At 44.9% G+C, this 21356-nt stretch overlaps 1 protein-coding gene across 8 annotated transcripts in view; it reads right to left on the bottom strand.

Annotated features, from left to right (window-relative positions):
• SVOP (SV2 related protein) overlaps nucleotides 1-21356 on the bottom strand; it is an 88027-nt gene that overhangs the window by 41580 nt on the left and 25091 nt on the right. For 7 of the 8 annotated variants that reach the window (XR_014251855.1, XM_082417498.1, XM_082417500.1 and 4 more), the window contains 4 exons: nucleotides 19914-19999; nucleotides 18555-18653; nucleotides 13933-14004; nucleotides 7712-7836 (listed from right to left, as the gene is read on the bottom strand). Coding sequence is in view for 7 of the 8 variants with exons in the window: in XM_082417500.1 (XP_082273626.1) it covers nucleotides 7712-7836; nucleotides 13933-14004; nucleotides 18555-18653; nucleotides 19914-19999 (382 nt within the window). In the remaining variant the exon portion in view is untranslated. The remainder of the gene's footprint in view (nucleotides 1-7711; nucleotides 7837-13932; nucleotides 14005-18554; nucleotides 18654-19913; nucleotides 20000-21356) is intronic. The other variant, XM_082417495.1, reaches the window with a different exon arrangement.

A 21356-nucleotide genomic window follows, 5' to 3' on the forward strand; every position in this document is an offset into this window, starting at 1 on the left:
ATGCAGCATACTGCCAGGGCTCCACCCATACAAATGCCCCGATTCTTACCACTTCTGGCTATGCCAGTCCAACTTCCAATTGCCAGCACTTGCACCTCTTCCCTGAGTGCTTTCTCTGGTCATTAAAGCTTGCTTTGCCAACCCGTGTGGCAGACCAGAAGTGCCAAGGAATTTAAACTTCCCAGAAGCAGCTCTTAACAAATGACAGTTGCCTCGTCCCTCAAACAGGACAATTTGGAGAATGTGTTGCAGTGTCTCCCAGAGGAAACTCCTTGCTTTTGAATTTCTGTGTCAGGATCTGCTCCTGATAAGACAGTCTGGAAATCTTTCCATAGTAATCTATGTAGAGCTACCAGATTATTTTTTAACAGCCGTGACCCTATTAATTAATACTTAGATCGTTTTCAATTTCTTGTTTTTGCAACCTATGCCACAGGAACATCTTTTCCTGTAACTGTTGTGCCCCACATTTGGCCATTATTTACAGCAGTTCATGATGAGAAAGAGTAGCTTGAGCTTCATCCAAAGTATGGGGATTATTACAATCACATTGAAGAGTTGAAGAATAAGCAATGAAATTATCAATGCCAAGAAGCAGCTGATACGGGCGCAAATAAATCCCCACTGCAAATAATCGCATTTACAGCATTTGGCAGTTAGAGATTTGCCATTTGGATCACATGCCTGGGAAGGAAATGACCTGTGATCTCCGTCTGGCATTTCTGCTTGGTGTTTGGGGGAAAGAGCGGCGCCAAGGACAGATCTGTGAGCAAGCTCATTCTAGACACCAATCTGAAGCAACTTCTGAGACAGGTCTCAAGGCAGAACAGGTGGGCAGCTACCTGGGGTATTCATCTTTAAGAGCGGCTAAAACACTCACTCGTAGGATGCCAGGTAGGGCAGGCTTCCATCTCAAAGGTAAGTGGCATTTCTGCTGAAATACACAGCACCCTCTACTGGAAATAATAAACCATCTGCCCTGGTGCCAACCTGTGTCTTGTATATTTTTTGTGAGGCAGTATGTGCAATTAGAGGTGATTATTTTTTTTTGGTGCCTATTTGCATTTTCTAAAACAAAAGTGTATTGTTTGTAATGATAAAGTTACATTGAACTCTTTTGCTTGGATTAAAGTCTCTTCCTTCTTGTGGGAATGTAAATTGGTACAGCCACTATGGAGAACAGTATGGAGGTTCCTTAAAAAACTAAAAATAGAGGTACCCTATGATCCTGCAATCACACTCCTGGGCATATACCCAGAGAAAACCATAATCCAAAAAGATACATACACTCCAATGTTCATTGTAGCACTATTTACAATAGCCAAGACATGGAAGCAACCTAAATGTCCACCGACAGAGGAATGGATAAAGAAGATGTGGTATATTTATACAATAGAATATTACTCAGTCATAAAAAAGAATGAAACAATGCCCTTTACAGCAGCATGGATGGACCTAGAGACTACCATACTAAGTGAAATGAGTCAGACAGAGAAAGACAAATATCATATGATATCACTTATATGTGGCATCTAAAAAAAAGGTGCAAATGAACTTATATATGAAACAAAAACAGACTCAGAGACATAGAAAAGAAACTTATGGTTACCAAAGGGGAAGGCAGGTGAGAGGCTTGTGAAGCAGAGGTGAGTCAGCTGTGGCCATACTAGCCTAGCCAGTCCCCATCCAACTCACCAGCAGACAAAAGACACAAGAGTAAAAGCCCTGAAGAGACCAGAAAAAGCAAATGGCCAAACTGCAGTATCATGAGTTAAATAAATTGTTATCATTTTAAGCCATAAGTGTTGGGGTGGTTTGTTACAAAGCAAAAGGTAACTCTACATTCCACTTAAAAACCATCTGACCTTAAGCAAATCCCTCAGGATCTCTGAGCCTCAGTTTTCTCAGCTGTAAAATGGGGATAGTAGGGTTGTCCAATGGACAAGAAGAGGTAGTATGAAGAGAGAGCTCAGCATGGGCCCCGCACCTGGCAAGCACTCCAATGACATTATTATTATCACCATCACTACTAATGTTATTGTTGTTATCACCAAAGACCAATGTGGACACCTACTTTGAGGGAAGAGAGAAAAGAAAGAAGAAATAAAGGGAGAGGAGGAGTTAGAAAGGCAAAAATAAGGTCAGAGGGATGGGCTCCTTATTAACAATATAATTTCTATATGAATTGGTGGATGTTAGATAAACTTACTGTGTTAATCATTTGCAAGATATATGTCATTACACTGTACACCTTAAACTCATACAGTGCTGTATGTCAATTCCATCTCAATAAAACTGAAAGAAAAACATTTTTTCAATTAAAAATTTTTAATAATATAATTTGTATTTACACTAAAAATTTGAGCACATTATAAGGACTTCTGATTGTTGAGCTTTTAACAATTATATAGCAAAATCTTATTCACTTGGTTTAGTGAGGTGGCACAACTGGGTAAAGTCCTTCTGAATGAATGGAAACTCTTAGTTACATTTACTTACACAAAAATATCTTCCACTAAATGTTTCCAAATAATGAACTTAGGGGAGCCATTTTTATAACTAGATAAGAGCTTTGCATAATTAAGACATTATTTTCATGTAAATAGCTGGCATGAAAGTGCTGGGGAACCAGTGAGTCTCTTGGGGTGGCTAAATATTTCTTCTGTAATTTTTTTTTGGGGGGCCTCGCCACCCAGCATGCGGGATCTTAGTTCCCCAACCAGGGATCAAACCCGTGCCCCCTGCAATGGAAGTGCTGAGTCTTAACCACTGGACCACCAGGGAACTCCCTTTTCCATAATTTTGTTCGTGGTTTTTATTTGCCCTCCTTTTACTAACTGTGTGACCTTACACGTGTTACTGCTTTAAAGCCTCAGTTTTCTTACCTGTAAAATGGAGGTAATCATATCTACGTCTTAAGGTTTTGTGGGTTTAAAATGGTCATGTGCCTGGAATGCAGTAATAGCTCAATAAACAGACAGAAGGGCTATAGCAGCATTAAGTAAATGAACAGCTAAATGGGGAGGCATGACATTTGGGGTGTGGGGGAAGGGAGCAGGTAGGCAAGCTCAGAACCCTCACGACATCAGGTAAGGGGTTAAAGGCCCTTCCAGCTGCTCTGTGTCCTTAATTTTATTTCCCTGGTGTCCTGTCCTCTCTGCCTGGAGATCTCTTCCCTTTGCAGTTTTAGGGGACTTTTTTTTTCCTCTCCTCTAGTTATTCTGCCATTGGAATCCCATCTGCTTACAGTCTTCCAGCGGTTCCTCAAAATTTCTGTTCTGCTGATAGCACCTTTTTCTTGCTTTCCAGCACTCTTCAAGATTTATTTCTTATACCTTTTATGTCACTTCCAGAAAATGTGGAAGAAGAGGACGTAGAAAAGAGCATTTCTCATGGCACCATCTTGAAAAAGAATCACTGTGGACATTCTGAATCCCTGGTTCCTTTCCCTTTCCTCATATGGAAAGAAAATCCAGGGGGCTGTTTGGAGGCTGGTTCTGTTGCCATCTCCCCAAGCATCCCTGGGAAAGGAATTTAATGTGTACCTCTGTGATCTCATTCTTTCCAGCATGAGGGGAAAATGGTCCCCTAGTCAATGAATGGCTCCTGAATGGGACAGTGGCTATAACTACAGGAATTCGTGGAGTCAGGCCGGAAGTGGAGCACATTGGCCACAAGCCCCTGCCAGCCCAGATTAATGGGCTTGGCTTAATGGCCTCTGCTTTAAGCTCCAGTGGTTTTTAAGCTCATCCCAGATCCAGGAGTCCATGTCAAATACCTACTCTGCACAGCCCTGGAGGATCAATAATGAAAAAGGGAGGGAAGGATGGAGTTGAACTGAGAGCCTCTAAGTGGCAGACAGTCTGGATTTGTCCCTGTGTTAAATCCATGTTCTCACATCTCCTTTCCTCCACATTTGTTGTTTCTATAATTATACACCGAGTCCATCGTCCATCTCACGGATGCCTGAGCCTCTTACCAAAGCCTTCAGCAGACGAGCTGCGTGCTGACATTTTTTCAGTGCCTGCTAGCCACTATTCTGAGCACTTCACATGCGTTGCCATTTAACATTCTAAGTGACCCATGGGGTAGGTATGTTATTATCCCCATTTTAGAGATGAGAAAACTGAGGTGCAGAAAGGCTTAATGACTTGCCTAAGGATGCACAGCTATTATGTGACAGGGCCAGGGTAGCCTGGTTTTGGAGCCCATGATCCAAGCACCCTGCTTCGGTATTAGCAGTCTCCTTTGAGATCACTTCTCCCAGCCTCCCCAAACCGTGACACTCCAGAGGCTCAAGAAGTCAATCGCTGAGCTGTTGACCCTCGGAGGGCAGGGGCTACAGTGGTGCATCACCCCAATCTTCACCCACCAGAGCCAATCTTGCCATTTCTGCTGCCAAAAAGCCAGTCTGCCAGCAACAGAGACCAACATGGAGCCCTCCGGATGGAACCATCCCATGTCACTTGGTGGCAAGTTTTTTACATTGGACATCTTCCATTTGGGAAGAAGCAGTGATTCATCTTGACCGGAAATGGCACATATTCTGGGTATTGGTTTGCCTTTCCTGCCCACAGGGTCTCAGGCAGCATTATTATCTGCGGGCTTTCCAAGTATTTGACCCGTTGACACAGGATCCCCTAGTGCATGGGACCAAGGGAGCCAATGTATAACAAAGGAGATGCAGCAGTGGGTATATGACCATGGAATCCACTGGTCCTTTCACATAACATGCCACCCTGAAGCTGCTGGCCTGAGTGATGGAGCAGCCTTTTGTGGAGGCGTCAGCTTGGAGATGATACCCTGTGAGGACGGGGCACTATCTTCTAGGACACAATATACCCTTAAATCAATGATTATTACATGGTGCTGTGTAGAAAGAAGACATGGTTCTGGAAATCTAAGAGTCGAAGTAGAAGTGGCCTTCAATGCCATCATTCCCAGTGACCCACTTGGGGGGATTTGTGCTTCCTCCATTCTGCATCTCCTAGGCTCTGTGGGTCTAGAGGTCCTGGTTCCCAGAGAGAATATGCTTCCACCAGGGTACGCAGCAAGAATCCCAATAACTTTAAGCAACAGCTATCACCTAGTAACTTTGGGTTCCTTGTGTCAAGAAAATGAGCGGCCATGAAAGAGAGTCATCATTCTGTCCCAGGAATTGATCCTAAGCATCAGGAGGTGGTAGGATTACTGTTATCTACTTGGGTACCCAGGTGATACACAGGACATCTCTTGGTAATTCCCTGCCCAATCTTGGTGTGAAACGGACAAGCGGTAGCAATGACCTGAGAAGGGCATGGTAACAAGGGACCTCATCTAGATCAGCAGAAGTGCTAGCCAGAGGTGAGGAGAATCTAGAATGGGTGGCAGAGGGCAGAGAATAATAGACATCTGTTGTAGTCATGAGGCCAGCAGCCATAGCAGGGACTGTAGGTTGTCTCGCTAGCCATCCTTTTATTAAGTCTTTTCAGGGAAAAGACCAACCAGAATCCTGGAGGAGCTGTTCCCAGGTGGGGTGAACTTATTATACGATGCAAGCGCATCCAAAGGGTCCAGGGAATGGACCGTAGTGGACGCTTTGATGCATCGCCTGGATTCCCCCTTCAGGGCTGAGGCATACGGTCCCTCTGGAATGACCAGGAGTACTGCCTGCTAAGAGCTCAGAACTGAGGCCCTTGCAGGAAATGCCTTGGCCAAAAATAGCTGACTTCCCCAAGGTCATGTTTGCTCCTTGCGGACAGCCCACATCCAAGGTGGCTGATGTGAGGGTACAAAGGCCCAGCCCCCATGCCTCAATTTGGAACAACCCTAAAGGGCCACCCCAGCTTCCGAACCCCTACAGGATCGGCTGAGGCCCCCATCAGCTGTTACAATCGCATTGCCACCAGCTTCTCCCTCTGCCCGTTCCCGTTTTTCTCACTCCCTTACAGGTGTTGATCCTGGTCCCCTCTTGCACACAAATCTCTATCTCAGTCTGTTTCCCAGGATGCCAGCCTGTAACAGGGACCGTGCCTGTTTGGCTCACTGCTGTACCCCCAGCACGTAGCACGGGACCACGTCATAGCAGGAGCTCAAGAAATATTGGTTGAATGAATGAATAAACTAGAAAGAAACCACCTGGTCCTTGTGCAAAATTTTCCTCAATTATTGCAGTAGGGTGCCTTACCTCCAACCTGTCCAACCCACCACTGCCAGATTAATACTTTTAAAGTACCTCTCCTGCTCAAGAACGTTCAGTGGCTCCCCACTGTCTATAGACAATCCCTTTGGCCTGACATTCAAGACCTTTAATAAGCTTGCCCTGGTCTGCCTGTCCCATCTCAGTTTTCAATTCTCATGTATCTCAGCCTAACAAGCTACCTGAACTGGACCATTAGCCTTCCTCAGACTCAGCTACGGCTTCCTCTTTTCATGAAATTCCCTTCCTATGAGATATCCTACATCTTCCCCAGTCTCCTCTGGGTCTTTCCAAATCCTTTTAATCCTTCATAGCAAGGCAGTAAAATGCAATGGTTAGAGCCCAGGCTCTGGAGTTAGAGGGAGTAGGTTCAGATTCCAACTCTGCCTCCTGTAGCTGTGTCACCTGGGGCAAGCTACTTTACCTCTCTGTGCCTCAGTTTCTTTATCTGTGAAATGGGGTTAATAATAGAATCTACCTCATAGGGAAATTTGGGGGATTAAATGAGACAATCTGGGCAAACTGTTTAGAACAGCACCTGCTCCTTAATAAACACTAAACATTGGCTATTAATCATCATCCTTGAGAGTGGGGTCAACACACTTTTTTTTTTTTGGCCACACTGCCGCTTTCGGGATCTTAGTTCCCCAACTAGGGATGGAACCCAGGCCCTCAGCAGTGAAAGCGCAGAGTCCTAACCACTGGACCGCCAGAGAATTCCTAAACACACTTTTTCTATGAAGGGCTGAATAGTAAATATGTCAGGTTTGCAGGCCATACAGTCTCTACTGAGACTACTCAACTCTGTTGCTGTAGCATAAAAACAGGCGTAGATAATACATAAATGTATGGTGCGGCTGTGTTCCAATAAATCTTTATTTAGAGACCCAGTCAGCAGGTCAGATTCGGCCCACCCACCACCACCTGCCAATCTCTGCTTCAGGATTCCCCAGTCCCCCAGGAGACAGTGACTTCTTCCTACAAGTCTGATTACTCTCAGCATCTTAACAACAGCAACAACAAAATAACACATAACTTACAGATAATTAGCCCCATCCCCTGCCTCCTGGTTAGGTTATAAGAGGGTAAGAGGCAGCATGCAGTGTAGTTAAGGGCACAGATGTTACAGGCGGACAGACTCGGGTTCTTAGTTCCACCTGCAGCCTGTGTGACTTGGGCAAATGATTTTACCCGCTGAGACTCAGTTTTCTCAGCTGTAAAGTGGAGACTGCACTAATTCAACACGCCCCCCCAACATCTTCTGGGGCTGCTGTGCTGTGTCAAAGAGAAACGTCCAATCAATGCTAGCTCTATTATCTTTATTATCATTTCACATCTACGACCTTCCAGCTACCGTGTTGCTTTTGCTGTTGGTAATCATTATAATACTGACAATGACACTATTCTCTGGCTCCATCAGAGCCCCTGGATACCAGAAGCCCTAGTGTATGTACCATCTTTGCATCCCTCTGAGGCCATGAACATAGTTGACTGGCTGCCTGGCTGGGTGGCCAGAGCTGGGACTTTACTTACGATTGGGGGACCCCTCCGATCCCGAAGCCCACCAGGCCCCGGAGCACCAGGATCCAGCTGTACACGGGCGCGAAAGCACTGAGGACGCCATAGTACAGGGTCCAGAGCACGCTGATCTTCAGCCCCTGCGGAGAAGGAAGACACAGGGCTTCTCAGCATCTCCAGGTCACATGTCCCCTGCACATGTTCAAAGTCACCAACAGGGTCACGGTAAAGGGTGATCCACGCAGCCAAGGGGATGCCCGGGGTTCTCTGCGTGGGTGGCGCCCACCCTGAGGGGGTGTGGGGGAAAACTGTGGGTCATTCTTGGTTGTCCCAATGATTGGCATTTAATAGATACATCCCAGAGATGTTAGATGTCCCACAGCGCGTGAGACCTAATAAAAACTTATCCTATGTCCTGCACCAGCTCGAATCAAACTTCCCACCCGACCATCACGCAGCTGAAAACTGTTTATGGTTATCGGCACCTAGATCTTCACTCTAGTTTACATATAAACAGGATTTTGGAAGGTGGGTCACGTAATTTTTCAGGAATGCAACTTCTAGGTAAATCAAAGGAGGATACACTTTGTTTTATCCAGAATTTAACAAAATGGTTCATCATTTCAGAAAACCGTGTTGCCAATGGCAACGCTGCATGTGATAGTTGAGTGACTGAGGGAACACTTCAGCATCTGTCTGCATTCATAGGGCTTCTATGTGTATCTATGAATAGATTGATCTGAATCTTATTTCAAAACGTCAGATATAAAGAAAAAGCATCGACAAGATTCCATTAAATCCAAACTTATTTATAATTAGGGCAAATAGTAACTACTTCCTTTTAGGATCTAGGCAGAGTTGTGTGTGAATATTTGCATATTGAAAGTAAATTTATTAATTACCTCCTTTAAAAATTTTCTCCCTTGTGTCATAGTTCGGGCATTATAACTGACTTCTTTTTTATTATTTTTATTTTTGTATTTAATTTTTTTTGGCTGCGCCGCGAGGCTTGCGGGATCTTAGTTCTCTGACCAAGGATTGAACCCCGGCCTCTGGCAGTGAAAGCATGAAGTCCCAACCACTGGACCGCCAGGGCATTCCCCCACTTAGCTTATTTATTTATTTATTTACGGCACGCAGGCTTCTCTCTAGTTGTGGCGCGTGGGCTTAGTTGCCCCAGCATGTGGGATCTCAGTTCTCTGACCAGGGATCGAACCCACGTCCCCTGCATTGGAAGGCAGATTCTTAACCACTGGACCACCAGGGAAGTCCCTGATTTCTTTTTTAAAACTGTGTAAGTGGCTAGGTTATTTTATCTTTGAAATTATTTCTGGATTATTAGGGGCACTATTAAAATTTTTATAATTTTTTTAAATAAAGGGGACACTGTAGGAAATTCCCTGGCAGTCCAGTGGTTAGGACCCAGTGTTTTCACTGCCATGCCCCGGGTTCGATCCCTGGTCAGGGAACTAAGATCCCGCAAGCCGCATGGTGCAGCCAAAAAAAAAAAAGACATTGTATTTGATGGGGTTGAAAACCACCTAGGAACACAATACTGCAGGACAAACCTGGTACATATTCCTGGAGTTTCAATTACCCTTAAAGACTGAGAAAAAATTAAGGGTGAATGTAATTTAAAATAGAGTTTTTATAACACAACCAACACCAAATGTATGATGGAGTAGAATGCAAATTTAACATGAATTTTAGACCTGCCACATGAGGTCTGAGCAGACCTCCCTCTGCAGCACTCTTCCTAGATCTGTAGGATTGAGTTCACCCTTCTGCCAGCTCCCCATACCCCCATGCCTCAGGGAGAAACTGTGAGACATACTAATTTTAGCTTTAAAATGAAAACGAATTAAAAGGGACTAGAGAGGGAATTTGGAGGTCTACCAGATGATTTCAGGTCTTTTGGAAAACGATTTTAGGTGGAAGAGAGAATGTTTTAAATAACTTTGCATCACCTTGCAAGCACGTGATTTCCTTTTCATTTTAACCTTCACTTGTCTGATCACGCCCAATGTGGTGCTGGTCTGTCTTTTATTTTTCTAAATTAATTAATTTACTTATTTATTTTTGGCTACATTGGGTCTTCGTTGCTGCCCACCGGCTTTCTCTAGTTGCGGCGAGCGGGGGCTACTCTTCGCTGTGGTGCACGGGCTTCTCACTGCGGTGGCTTCTCTTGTGCGGAGCAAGGGCTCTATTCGCGCGGGCTTCAGTAGTTGTGGCTCATGGGCTTAGTTGTTCTACGGCATGTGGGGTCTTCCCGGACCAGAGCTTGAACCCGTGTCCCCTGCATTGGCAGGTGGATTCTTAACCACTGCGCCACCAGGGAAGTCCCTGCTGGTCTGTCTTTAATACCTTTTTAAACATCTGCTAATCTCTCACTTTAACAGAGAGGGCAGTGGGGCAACCATACCAGCTAGAATTTTTTTTTTAATTAATTAATTTATTTATTTATTTTGGGCTGTGTTGGGTCTTCGTTGCTGCGCGCGGGCTTTCTCTAGTTGACGCGAGCAGGGGCTACTCTTCATTGCGGTGCGCGGGCTTATTGCAGTGGCTTCTCTTGTTGCGGAGCACGGGCTCTAGGCGTGTGGGTTTCAATAGTTGTGGCACAAGGGCTCAGTAGTTGTGGCTCGCGGGCTCTAGAGCGCAGGCTCAGTAGTTGTGGCTCAGGGGCTTAGTTGCTCCACACCATGTGGGATCTTCCCTGACCAGGGCTTGAACCCGTGTCCCCTGCGTTGGCAGGCAGATTCTTAACCACTGCGTCACCAGGGAAGTCCCCCAGCTAGAATTTTATAACATTGTTTTCTTTGTATTTATTTTTGCAGATATTACCTATTTAGTCCAATTGCTATTGATTTCCCATTTAAGACTCTCTATCAAGTTTCCTTTTCAAAAAACATGCATTTAAGGATTTTAAAAAATGTTGATATAAAGAAAGATATTAAGTATATAAGAGAACAGGTGGAGCAGGAATTATTAAAGTCCAGGAAAATCTGGATCTATTGTAATAATAAATAACAATAATAACTAATAAATAATAAAGCAACCTTTCTGTTCCCCTAAACCCAGGGCTATGATATTGACCTGCCACACATATACTTGGTTCCTTTCTTTTGGCTTAAGCTAACTTAATAGGGATTTTCTTCCTTGGAACCCAAAGAGTCTTGAATCAGTAACAAGACATCATTAGCAGCAGAGAAAATAAAAGAACAGAAGGAAAACAGCAGGAGAAGAGGAGAGGGGAGAGAGGAGGGCACCCAGACTGGCACATGGCAGCTAAGCCTCTCTCACGGGGCTGGCAACTGTGCTATCCCAGTGAGGTCACCAGCTGCCCCCATGCCAGGCAGCAAAGGCAAGCAGGCTGATCTGTCCTGTCAGGTCATAGCAGAGTGCAGCTGGCTCTGCATTTGCCCGCCTATGCCAGGGCTTTCCAGCTGCCCAGAAAATGAGGACTCAGCAACCATTTGGAAGTACTGTTATAGCTATTGCAAAGGCACCGGCACTGCCAGCAAGCCCCATCTAAGCACTGCTTGGGGACTCTGCAGAAATGTCCTTTGGGCTTCTCATTAACTACAGTTGTCGTTCTACCTAACATCTGTTCTGCCTTTTAGATTGTTTCCCCTCCCTCCCTCCCTCCCTCCCTTTCTTCCTTCCATATTTATTAAGCATCCTCTGTATACCAGGCTCTAGAGATAGATGGATAGATATTATACATTCATTAATTTGTTCATTCATTCATTCAACAATAAGCATGTATTGAGTGACTGCAGTATGCCAGACACTTAGAGATACTGATATATATTATTCATTCATTCAATACACAGGTATCGAACACCTGCTGTGTGCCCAGCACTAGGGGTACTGAAATGTATCATTCATTCATTCACTCATTTGTTCACTATACATGTATTGAGCACCTGTTGTGTGCCTGGCAGTTGAGGTCCTAATATACATTATTCATTCATTCATCCATACACTCTGCACATATTGACAGCCTGCTGTTTGCCAAGCACTTGGCTTTGTCCTGGGCTAGGGCAGGCCACATGACAGCCAGAGTCTCTGACTTCATGGAACTTTCATTTGCATTTCTTAAATCGCAGCCCCATCATTACACTGTATCCTCACAGTGGCCTGTGGAAAGACGTTGTTATTTTCATGTCCACTTTATAAATCAGCACATTGAGGGCCGACGGAGTTGAGTGATTTGTTCAGCATCAGCAGAGTCAAAACTGGAACCAGGATTTCCAATGCCCAAAGCTGTACTTTGAATGAGCCACTCCCCCTCTCCAGGACCTTTGATGGCTCCCCATTACCTCTGGCAGAGAACATACACACATGATGCAGGTGTAATGCAGCGAGGACAGGTGGGCCTGGGTGAATGAAAGAGAACTTGCCCTGCCTTGCCAGCCTCAGCTCCAGCCGAAAGCTAACATCACAGAGTGTGGATCCCAAGCTGCCAGATAACCCAGCTTTCCAAAAACCCACACCTCTTTTTATTTTTATGCAAAAATATGTCATTTTTGAAACGGAGGCAACTGATTCAAAATCCCATAAAGCATTGCATGGGATAAATTATACACAGCTGGGGGCCACATTTGGCTCATGGCCCACCTGTTTGCCACCTGTAGCCTGGAAAGGCTTTAAGCTCTTGCTCTAAGAAGCTGAAAGTCTTGCTGCCACTTGGATGCCAGGCCTGCAACCCCAAAGGAGCATGCTGATCTCATTGCCATGAGCATTGCTCAGTCACCTGCAGGACTGTCTGACTCAAGCCTCCTGGTACTCTCCAATCTTGCTCAAGTACAAGGAAAATAGTCACAGGGCAAGGAAACCCGAGGATCTTCAAAATATTGAAAAGAGAGGCCCAGTGCCTGCCAGCCACCTCCTTTTCCTCCTTAGAGATAACGTGGTCCTGTAGCCTTTGAACTAGAGGATGACCTGATCACAATCTAAATCTTTTTTTTTTGAGTCCCAACCAAAAGTAGTTACCATTGATCACAGGCTAACCATGCATCTGTAAATACTGTTCTAAGTGTATTATATGCATTTTCTTATTTAATCCTCTCAGCAATCCTTTGAGCTCCTACTGTTGTCAACCCTATTTTGCAGATGGGAAAACTGAGGCTCAGAGAGGTGAAGCAGCTGGCTCAAGGTTACCTCGCTCAACAGGGGGAGCTACGTTATGAACCCAGATGCGTTTATCTCCATCTGCGCAAGGCCACACACCCACAGTCGCCCTTCGTTTCTGCAGCTGCCACAACTCCCCAGGCTGTAGAAACTTCTGTAGGAATCAAAGCGTTCCACCGAGTCCTAACCCCATATGTGATTCTCCTGCAAAGTCACGCAGCAGACGCCCTCACAGAAACCTCCCAGCTGAGCCAAGGCAGATCAAGGAGCTAAGAGGAGGTTCTCCGAGCTTGCCAAGGCTCACCAGCTGTCTGGCTCGCCTGCTGGTCCTGGAGTTCTGGGGAAGCTTTATAATTAGAGCCGGATCCATCCTCCACGAGGCTGGGCCAGAATTCCATGCTGGGGAGAAGGAGGCTGTACAATCTGGTGGCACTTTCTCTCTCTCTCTCCGGTCACGCCAGCTTTATGTTGGGTGTGGTATTTAGCAAGCTGCTCAGGAGAGCTGGAGGAACCCTCTGCAGGCAGCCCCCTCCAGGCTTCATCTATCTGGGGTGGATGAATGTTCAACTAATCAACTGAATTCCAGGGAATCGTTCAGTGATGTCTCCCAGCAGCCAAGGTCAAGGTGAAGGATGTGAACTCTGGAGCCAGATGCACCTGCATTTTAACACTGGCCTTGCCATTTATTGGCACCGTGAGCTTGGCAAATAGGAAGGATAATGTAAATTGAAGAAACATTTCCTCTGTGTCAAGAGTTTTCTGTCACAAGGGTCATTTACTCCCCGTAACAGCCCTATGGGGAAGACTATTATTATCCCATTTACAGATGAGGAAACTGAGGCACAGACAGATTGAGCGCCAAGGGGATGGGCGTGGGCACCACAGCATCTTCTGCCTTCTGAAATGCACATCCTTGGGCCCCACTAGGGATCTGTGATTTCAAGAGTCCACAGCCTCAGAGCAACGTCTTCTCTTTGCCCTTCAACGTATCTCTGAATTAATTAGACCCCCACCAAATGCTCAGTCAGCACAAGTTTTGCTACTTTGTCAACGCCATCACAAAGATAACCCAGAGGACACGAGCTTAGGAGAAGTTGCCTTACTGTTTTCCTGCCATACTGGTCTGAGATGTTTCCCCAGAGGGTAGAACTGGACATCATGCCGACAAAGACCACCTGTGTGGGCAAAGACAGTTTCTGTTAGATAATGACATGGAGCATCGCGGAGAAAGGGAACACCAAATTGAACGTGTGACGTCACACTCCTGTAATAAGAATGAAGCAAGCTTTACTGAGATCGTGTTAAGATGCAAATACTAGTCTACATGTTTCATGTTACTGTTTAAGCCTCACAGCAATCCTACGGGGCGGGTGCTATTATTATCCCCATTTCACAGATGAGGAAACAGAGATTCAGAGAGGGGAGGTCACATGGCCAGGGTCACACAAGTGTAAGTGATGCAGCCCGGGCTGGAATCAGGCTGCATGGCTGCAGAGCTAGTATTTTACCAATTTCTCACCAAACCCAAGAAATGTCTTATGGCTAAAAAAATGTTAAAGGTTGCAAGGTAGAGTTTGGAGGATATGAAAACAGGAGACAGGAGGTTAGGATGGGAGTTGTAAGCCATTAGCAAGAGACAGCAACCGTGGAGTGCTCACTGTGTGCTGGGCAAAGTCCTTGTTCCGTTGTTAACCCTTGATCAGAGCAGATGAGTTATGAATGCTCATACCCATTTTATAGATGGGTAGCTTGAGGTTCAGAAGTTTTAAGAAACCTGCTCTTATCCCAGGGAGGAGAGGGTAGAGACAGGTCTTAAACCCAAGCAGGCTGACTAGAGCTCTCTTCACTGTTCTATCCTTTCCGGAGCACTCACCAAGTGTCAGACACCACACTGAATGCTTTTTACATATGTCTTACCTAATTCTCACAGCAGCCCTAAGGAGTGGGTACTATTATTATCCCCAGTTTACATATAAGGCCACTGAGGCCCAGAGACGGGAATGGCACTGCTTAGTGTGGTCTGAACCCAAAAGCATTCCTCCAGGCATGGTCTAGAGCAGCGGGGTCCAAACCGGCTACACAGAGGTGTCCCAAGGGAGAAGCAGATTTGGATAGTTTTAAAGGAATTCATTTCCAAGTCCTCAACTTCCATAGAGATTCCTTCCTGAGAACAGGTTAGGGGTCTCACCAGTTCCCTCCTACCTTTCTCAACCACCCCTCCCCCACTTCTCCCTACCGCATCCTCCCAATGCACCTCACAGCGCATTGCTTTGAGGTTAAACCCTCCAGGATGCCTCCAGAAGGACACCAATGACACAGTTACAAATCCTTTCGCAAGCCATCTTGATTCCAATTCCATTTTATTATTTTTAACCAAATTGCAGGACAGCCTAATCAAGCTGTCAGCAAATTAGATCACTAAAAATAATTTTTCATAAACGACTGCTGTGTGCTCTTCAGCATGAAACTTGGAAGTTGTTGAAAAACATCAAGTGGCATTAGTTTATTGAGTTATTACAAAACTCCTTCAGTTCCCTCCCCCCAAAGTTTTTATATGTGAACAAAGCCTTTCATATTCGTATCCATTCAATAAATATGAAAAGTAGGAGTAGCATAGTGGCTGAACCCTGTCTCATTTTAGCAATAAGTAATGATTCAAGAATGCATGACATAATTGGGAAACACTCCAAAGCCCTCATGAAGAGGTGTGTTCCTGATAAAGTGACTTATGTTTAGCAATTATTTATCAAAATTAATTATATCTTGTTTTGATCTGTTGTTTATTACTAAAAATTATCATGATAACTTACTGCAGGAGAAAAATTTTAATACTCAGAGCCTTATGATCTCAGAAAATTAAAAACAATAACTTAAAATGTCACAAAAATTATGATAGGGTGACAAATGAAGTACTTTCAAGCATAATAAAACATTACAATACGATAAAATTATATGGAGAAATGGAATGAAAATACCAGTTCAAGAAGAAAACAAGGGCTTCCCTGGTGGCGCAGTGGGTAAGAATCCGCCTGCCAATGCAGGGGACACGGGTTCGAGCCCTGGTCTGGGAAGATCCCACATGCCGCGGAGCAACTAAGCCCGTGAGCCACAACTACTAAGCCTGCGCTCTAGAGCCTGCAAGCCACAGCTACTGAGCCCACGTGCCACAGCTGCTGAGGCCTGCGCATCTAGAGCCCGTGCTCTGCAACAGAGAAGCCACCGCAATGAGAAGCCCACGCACCGCAATGAAGAGTGGCCCCCGCTCGCCGCAACTAGAGAAAGCCCGCATGCAGCAACGAAGACCCAACGCAGCCAAAAATAAATAAATAAATAAATAAATTTATTAAAAAAAAAAAAAAAAGAAGAAAACAAGACAATGCAAAATTTCCAAATTCTTCTGAAGAGCTTATTCATGTTATTTTTACACAGGTGATGGTGGGTAGCAGATAAATATTTCAATTCCATTGGACACATTAAGAAGAGTGATATGGGACTCCCCTGGTGGCGCAGTGGTTAAGAATCTGCCTGCCAGTGCAGGGGACATGGGTTTGAGCCCTGGTCTGGGAAGATCCCACATGACGCCAAACAGCTAAGCTCGTGCGCTACTGAGCCTGCGCTCTAGAGCCCGTGAGCCACAACTACTGAAACCCGTGCGCCTAGCGCCATGCTCCGCAATAAGAGAAGCCACCGCAATGAGAAGCTCACACACCACAACAATGAGTAGCCCCCGCTCGCCGCAACTAGAAAAAGCCCATGCGCAGCAACGGAGACCTGACGCAGCCAAAAATAAATAAATAGATAAATTAATTAATTAATTAAAAAAAAATAAAAAATGAAGAGTGATATGAAAATTTTATTTGAACTTTTAATATTTCAATACTCCAGAAATTATATAAGCTGCAACTATAATTTTAAAGTTTTAACGTCAATTTAAAAACTTGTGAGACTCCTGGGGGCTGCATAGTTCTTACACAATTCTTTTCTAGATTAGTGAGAGCAAAAGTGTTTGATGATTACTGTCTTGGGGTAAAGTGTGGCCTTAGTCATGTGCTAAATGATATCCTTACATCCCGAAAGAGTTAAGCATCCTTGTAAACACCCGTTTTCCCCCATTCTCACTCTCCCAAGGGAGACCTAGGCACCGAAGAGTACGGGTTATATATCACAGTAATTACGGTAATCTCACACAGTATCGCCTGTGACAGCAACTGATGGTCAGTCTCATCCTTCTTCTGTACTTTATGCAGCTGAAGCAGCTCCTGCAGTGCCCTAACTTTTCTGCAGAAAACTTGGCCATGGAACTTCACTGCTTTACTAGCCCATGAGTCCAAACCTGATACCATAGGAAAGTGATCCAGGGCAGTAAGCTGGGGGCAGGGGCTCTGCGTCTGCCTGGCCTTGATTTCAATCCTGCCTCCGCCTCTGATAGGCTGTGTGAGTTTGGGCAAGTCATCGCACCTGTCTGAGACTTGGTGTCCTTATCTGTAGAAATGGGAGCAGTAATAAGAGCACCTCTTTCATAGGTTGAGAGGGTTAAAGAGGTAAAGCATGGAAAACCCCTAGCACAGATGCTGGCATATAAGTGCTCGTTGATAAATGGTGGCTGTTAGGAACCAATGACAAGGGATCAAAAAGGCCTCGCATCACAAAAACACAGACCTGTGATGATTCCTTAGGAGGTATTAGTGAGAATGAGGAATATAAGAAAGAAGCATCGTTTACCCGACCTCTACTATGTGCTAGGCACTCTAGGGATTTTGTTGACCATCCGAAGTCAAACAGGCGTTATCACCCCCATTTTGCAGATGATGAAATAGAGCCGAAAGCATCTCATTCAAGGTCACACATCTCAAGGTAACTAAACCACAAAAATCCAGATGTATGTGCTTATGAAGTTCCTTACTGCCTTGTTGCCAAAGGCCAAAGGCACTCAGGCCATTCTAGAACAGTTGTCCATAGAAAAACAGCATTCTGGGAGGCATTCCTAGTCAGCAATGACTCTGCCACTAGCTAGGCTGTGTGACCTTTTGTGAGTGACTTAACCTCTCTGCACTCATCTTCCTCAGCTCACAATAGTACCCACCTCATAGCGTTGTGAGGATTAAAAAGCACAATGTATATTGCCCATATATTGTATACAGTGTATAGAAAGGCATTTGCACTGTAAATGCTCAATAAATATTAGCTTTTGTGGGTATCATTATTTTTCTCCTCTTATCCAGCCTGGCCATTCCCCTCCCTTTTAGAAGATTGCCGTTGAACTATCTCTGACAAAAATTAAGCGTCTGACTCATGCTCCTCCAAGCCTTAGTTCCAGGGAACAGCAGCTCCTATGATTTATTGAACATGTACTATGTTGTTTCCAATCCTCAAGTCACCCTCATGTGGGAGGAACTGGCATTTCCTTTTTGGAAGAGTGAGGCTTATAAGGTTTAAGTGATACGATCAGGTGCCTTCCAGCTTCCTAGCAATTGAGCAGGATATCTGGGGCCCCCAGGTAGCTGGAACCCCCAGGAGGGGTTAGAGTTGGCTGCAAAGCTGCCAGGATACGTGAGATGGAGATGGGAGGAGGAATCTGAGGTAATGGTGTTTCCATTCAGGGTTTAAGTCTTTTCTGCTGAGTCCTTGGCAGCAGAAGAAGGAGGGGGACATCCTACAGAACCCCCCCCCCCCACCCAGGGGACCAGAAACGTGCACAACAGGAAAGAGCTGCTGGGCTGCCTACCGAGGTCAGCAACGCCACCTGCCAGCTGGGCAGCCGCCACTCGCAGTGCAGCTGCGGCGCAAGGATGCTCAAGATCATCATCTCCATGGCGTCGGCCATCTGCAGGGAGCAAGCACACATCATGAGGCCAGGATGCTGCCGGGCCGGGGACGGCTGGCCCCTCACCAAGTCCACGACCCCAAGCGAGTGTGTGTACAAAAATCCCTCTTCTACCTTCCGCTGAATGCCCTATCACACATCAAAACACACTGAAAGTTGGGACTTCCCTGGAGGTCCAGTGGTTAAGACGCCACCCTCCCAATGCAGGGGGCACGGGTTTGACCAGGGCAGGGAAGTAAGTTCCTGCATGTCGATCCTGCATGCCACTGCACAGCGGCCAAAAATACAATAGATAAATTAAATTTAAAAAACACACTGAAAGCTCCGGTAGTTAAAACACTGTGGTGCCACGCAGGAATTGACAACTAGACACTCAATATTCTTTGTGTGTGTGTGTTCTCCCGTGTTTGAAAAAACTTAGGGGCACTCCCCGAATGAAGTGGTAAAATATCATATTTCAAAAATCAGAAAAACATTTTTATAGAGGTAGGGAGACAATGACCTTTTCTCTTATAGCTCAATTAAAAACTAGTTTCTCTTTGATCATTGTTCATGTAGAATTGTCAGTATAGTTAATGAGTGACCTTTTAACATTATTAAAACATTCTAGGAAGCCCTGGTAATTAAATATAGTGGTACCTTTACTGGATTAAACAGACAGAGCAATGGCACAGAAATGAGAGTCCAGAAGCAAACCCATGTAGCCGTGGGAATGTGGTGGATGATAAAGGCGGCTCTGCAAATTAGTGGGAAAAATGATGTGGTGAAATTGATGACTGTTTGGGAAACTATGTAGTTAAATCTCAGTCTTGCACTAGTCACAAAAATCAATTTCAGTTGTATTAACGGTCTAGATGCATTATTTGCTTTAGGTCGATTAAGGGAGTTTGACGAGGGATCACGAGCCCCTTAAAACAGAAGGCACATTTTGATCTGTGCATGTTTTTCTAGGGTGAGCCTCACAGATGACATCAGAATCTTATAGTAGCCCTGAGCCTCAAAGGGTTGAGAACCACTTAATTAACCAGAAGCTTCAACTTCTCCTTGAGGGCAATTGTCAACCACACCTAACCTCGGCAGCCCCCAACCCCCAGACCTTCATTATCACCCAGGGTCACTCAACCCAAACTCTGCTGATTCAAGCAAAGGCTCTATGTGGAAGGAGCTGTGTCCTTCCATGTAGACCATGGAAAGACAGTTGAGCAGCACCGGTGTTCCTTGGAAACTGAAGGTGAGGTCACTGTCCCCAGAGATACTTGCCCAAGCCAAGCCGGTGAGAACAGAGAGCTTCCATTGAAATTTTCCAAAACCAATGGCTTCCACCGCATCTTCCACCATGAAAGTATCTGGGAAGGAGAAGGGGGAGGTGAAGGAAGGAGTCAGTGCATCTTGCAGTTGTCCTAGTATGGGGGGCCTGGGGCGGGCGGGTGTCCCTGGCCAAGCTCTTTAAAGGCAGTGCATGCTGCTTCTAGAACTTATCCTAGAAAAACCTTCCAGCAAGCATGAAGGTATATCTTGCTGCAAAGTCCAATGCAACATCGTTTCTACAAAAGGAAAAATTGGACAACCCAGAATGTCTATCAACAGGGAACTGGTTAAATTATTTTATATATTATATATAAATGTTTATATATCTACATTATGAAATACAACCCATCTGTTTAAAAATGGACAGATATAGAAAGATGCATACAGTACATTGTTAATTTTAAGAAAACAAAGCAAGATGGACCATGGGAAGTAATATTAAGTGTCCGCAGACTGTCAATAGGGTTACCTGTCAGCATTCACTTTTTTGTACATTTTGATCATGTCTGAATGCTTTCTACATAAACACATATTATTTGTATACTCAGAAAAAAATAAGGATATAATTTAGAAGCTCATAAGTGTTTTGAGAAAGACGAAAAGACTAAATACAATGTGGTGTGCTGGATTGGTTCCTGTAACAGCACTGCTGGGAAAACTGGTGAAATCTGAATGAAGTCTGGAGTTCCGTGGATAGTATTGCACCGGTGTTAATTTCTTAGTTTTGACAAGTGTGCCATGGTTAAGTAAGATGTTAACTTTAGGGGAAGCTGTATGAAGAGCATATGAAAAAATAACAAAAAAGATTTTGAGAAAGAAGAAAAGAGTATACGAGAACTCTCTGTGCTATCTTTGCAACTTTTCTGTAAATTTAAAATAATCCAGGGACTTCCCTGACAGTCCAGTGGTTAAGATTCTGTGCTCCCAATGCAGGGGGCACAGGTTCAATCCTTGGTCGGGGAACTAAGGTCCCGCATGCTGCACAGCAAGGTCAAAAAAAAAAAAAAAAGTCCAAAATAAAAGGTTAACTAAACAATAAAAATGCTAAAGGAGCATGCTGGGTGGCCTTCCTGTGGGGCCTCTGAGGATCTCATCAGCCTCCGCTGGGAGTTGTCATCTTATCAGAATTTCAATCATGGGCCCCATATAGCAATCATAATTTTCTCTAGAAGTATGAGCTGGTGTTTATCACACCAGCAGGGTCTGGTTTCCTTCAGTAAAAATACTGAGGAGAAAGCAGAGTGAGTGCTACAACATCATCAATAATAAGAACAGTAACAGTAATAATATAATGGTGTATTTATTGATGCTCCCTGTGGGTCAGGCACTGCCCTAAGAGCTTGATGTACATTATCTCATTTACTCCCTGTCACAGCTACTAGTTAAGGCTCAGTC

The sequence above is a fragment of the Balaenoptera physalus genome (genome assembly GCF_965194825.1).
Source record: "Balaenoptera physalus genome assembly, chromosome: 12".
NCBI lineage: Eukaryota > Metazoa > Chordata > Mammalia > Artiodactyla > Balaenopteridae > Balaenoptera > Balaenoptera physalus.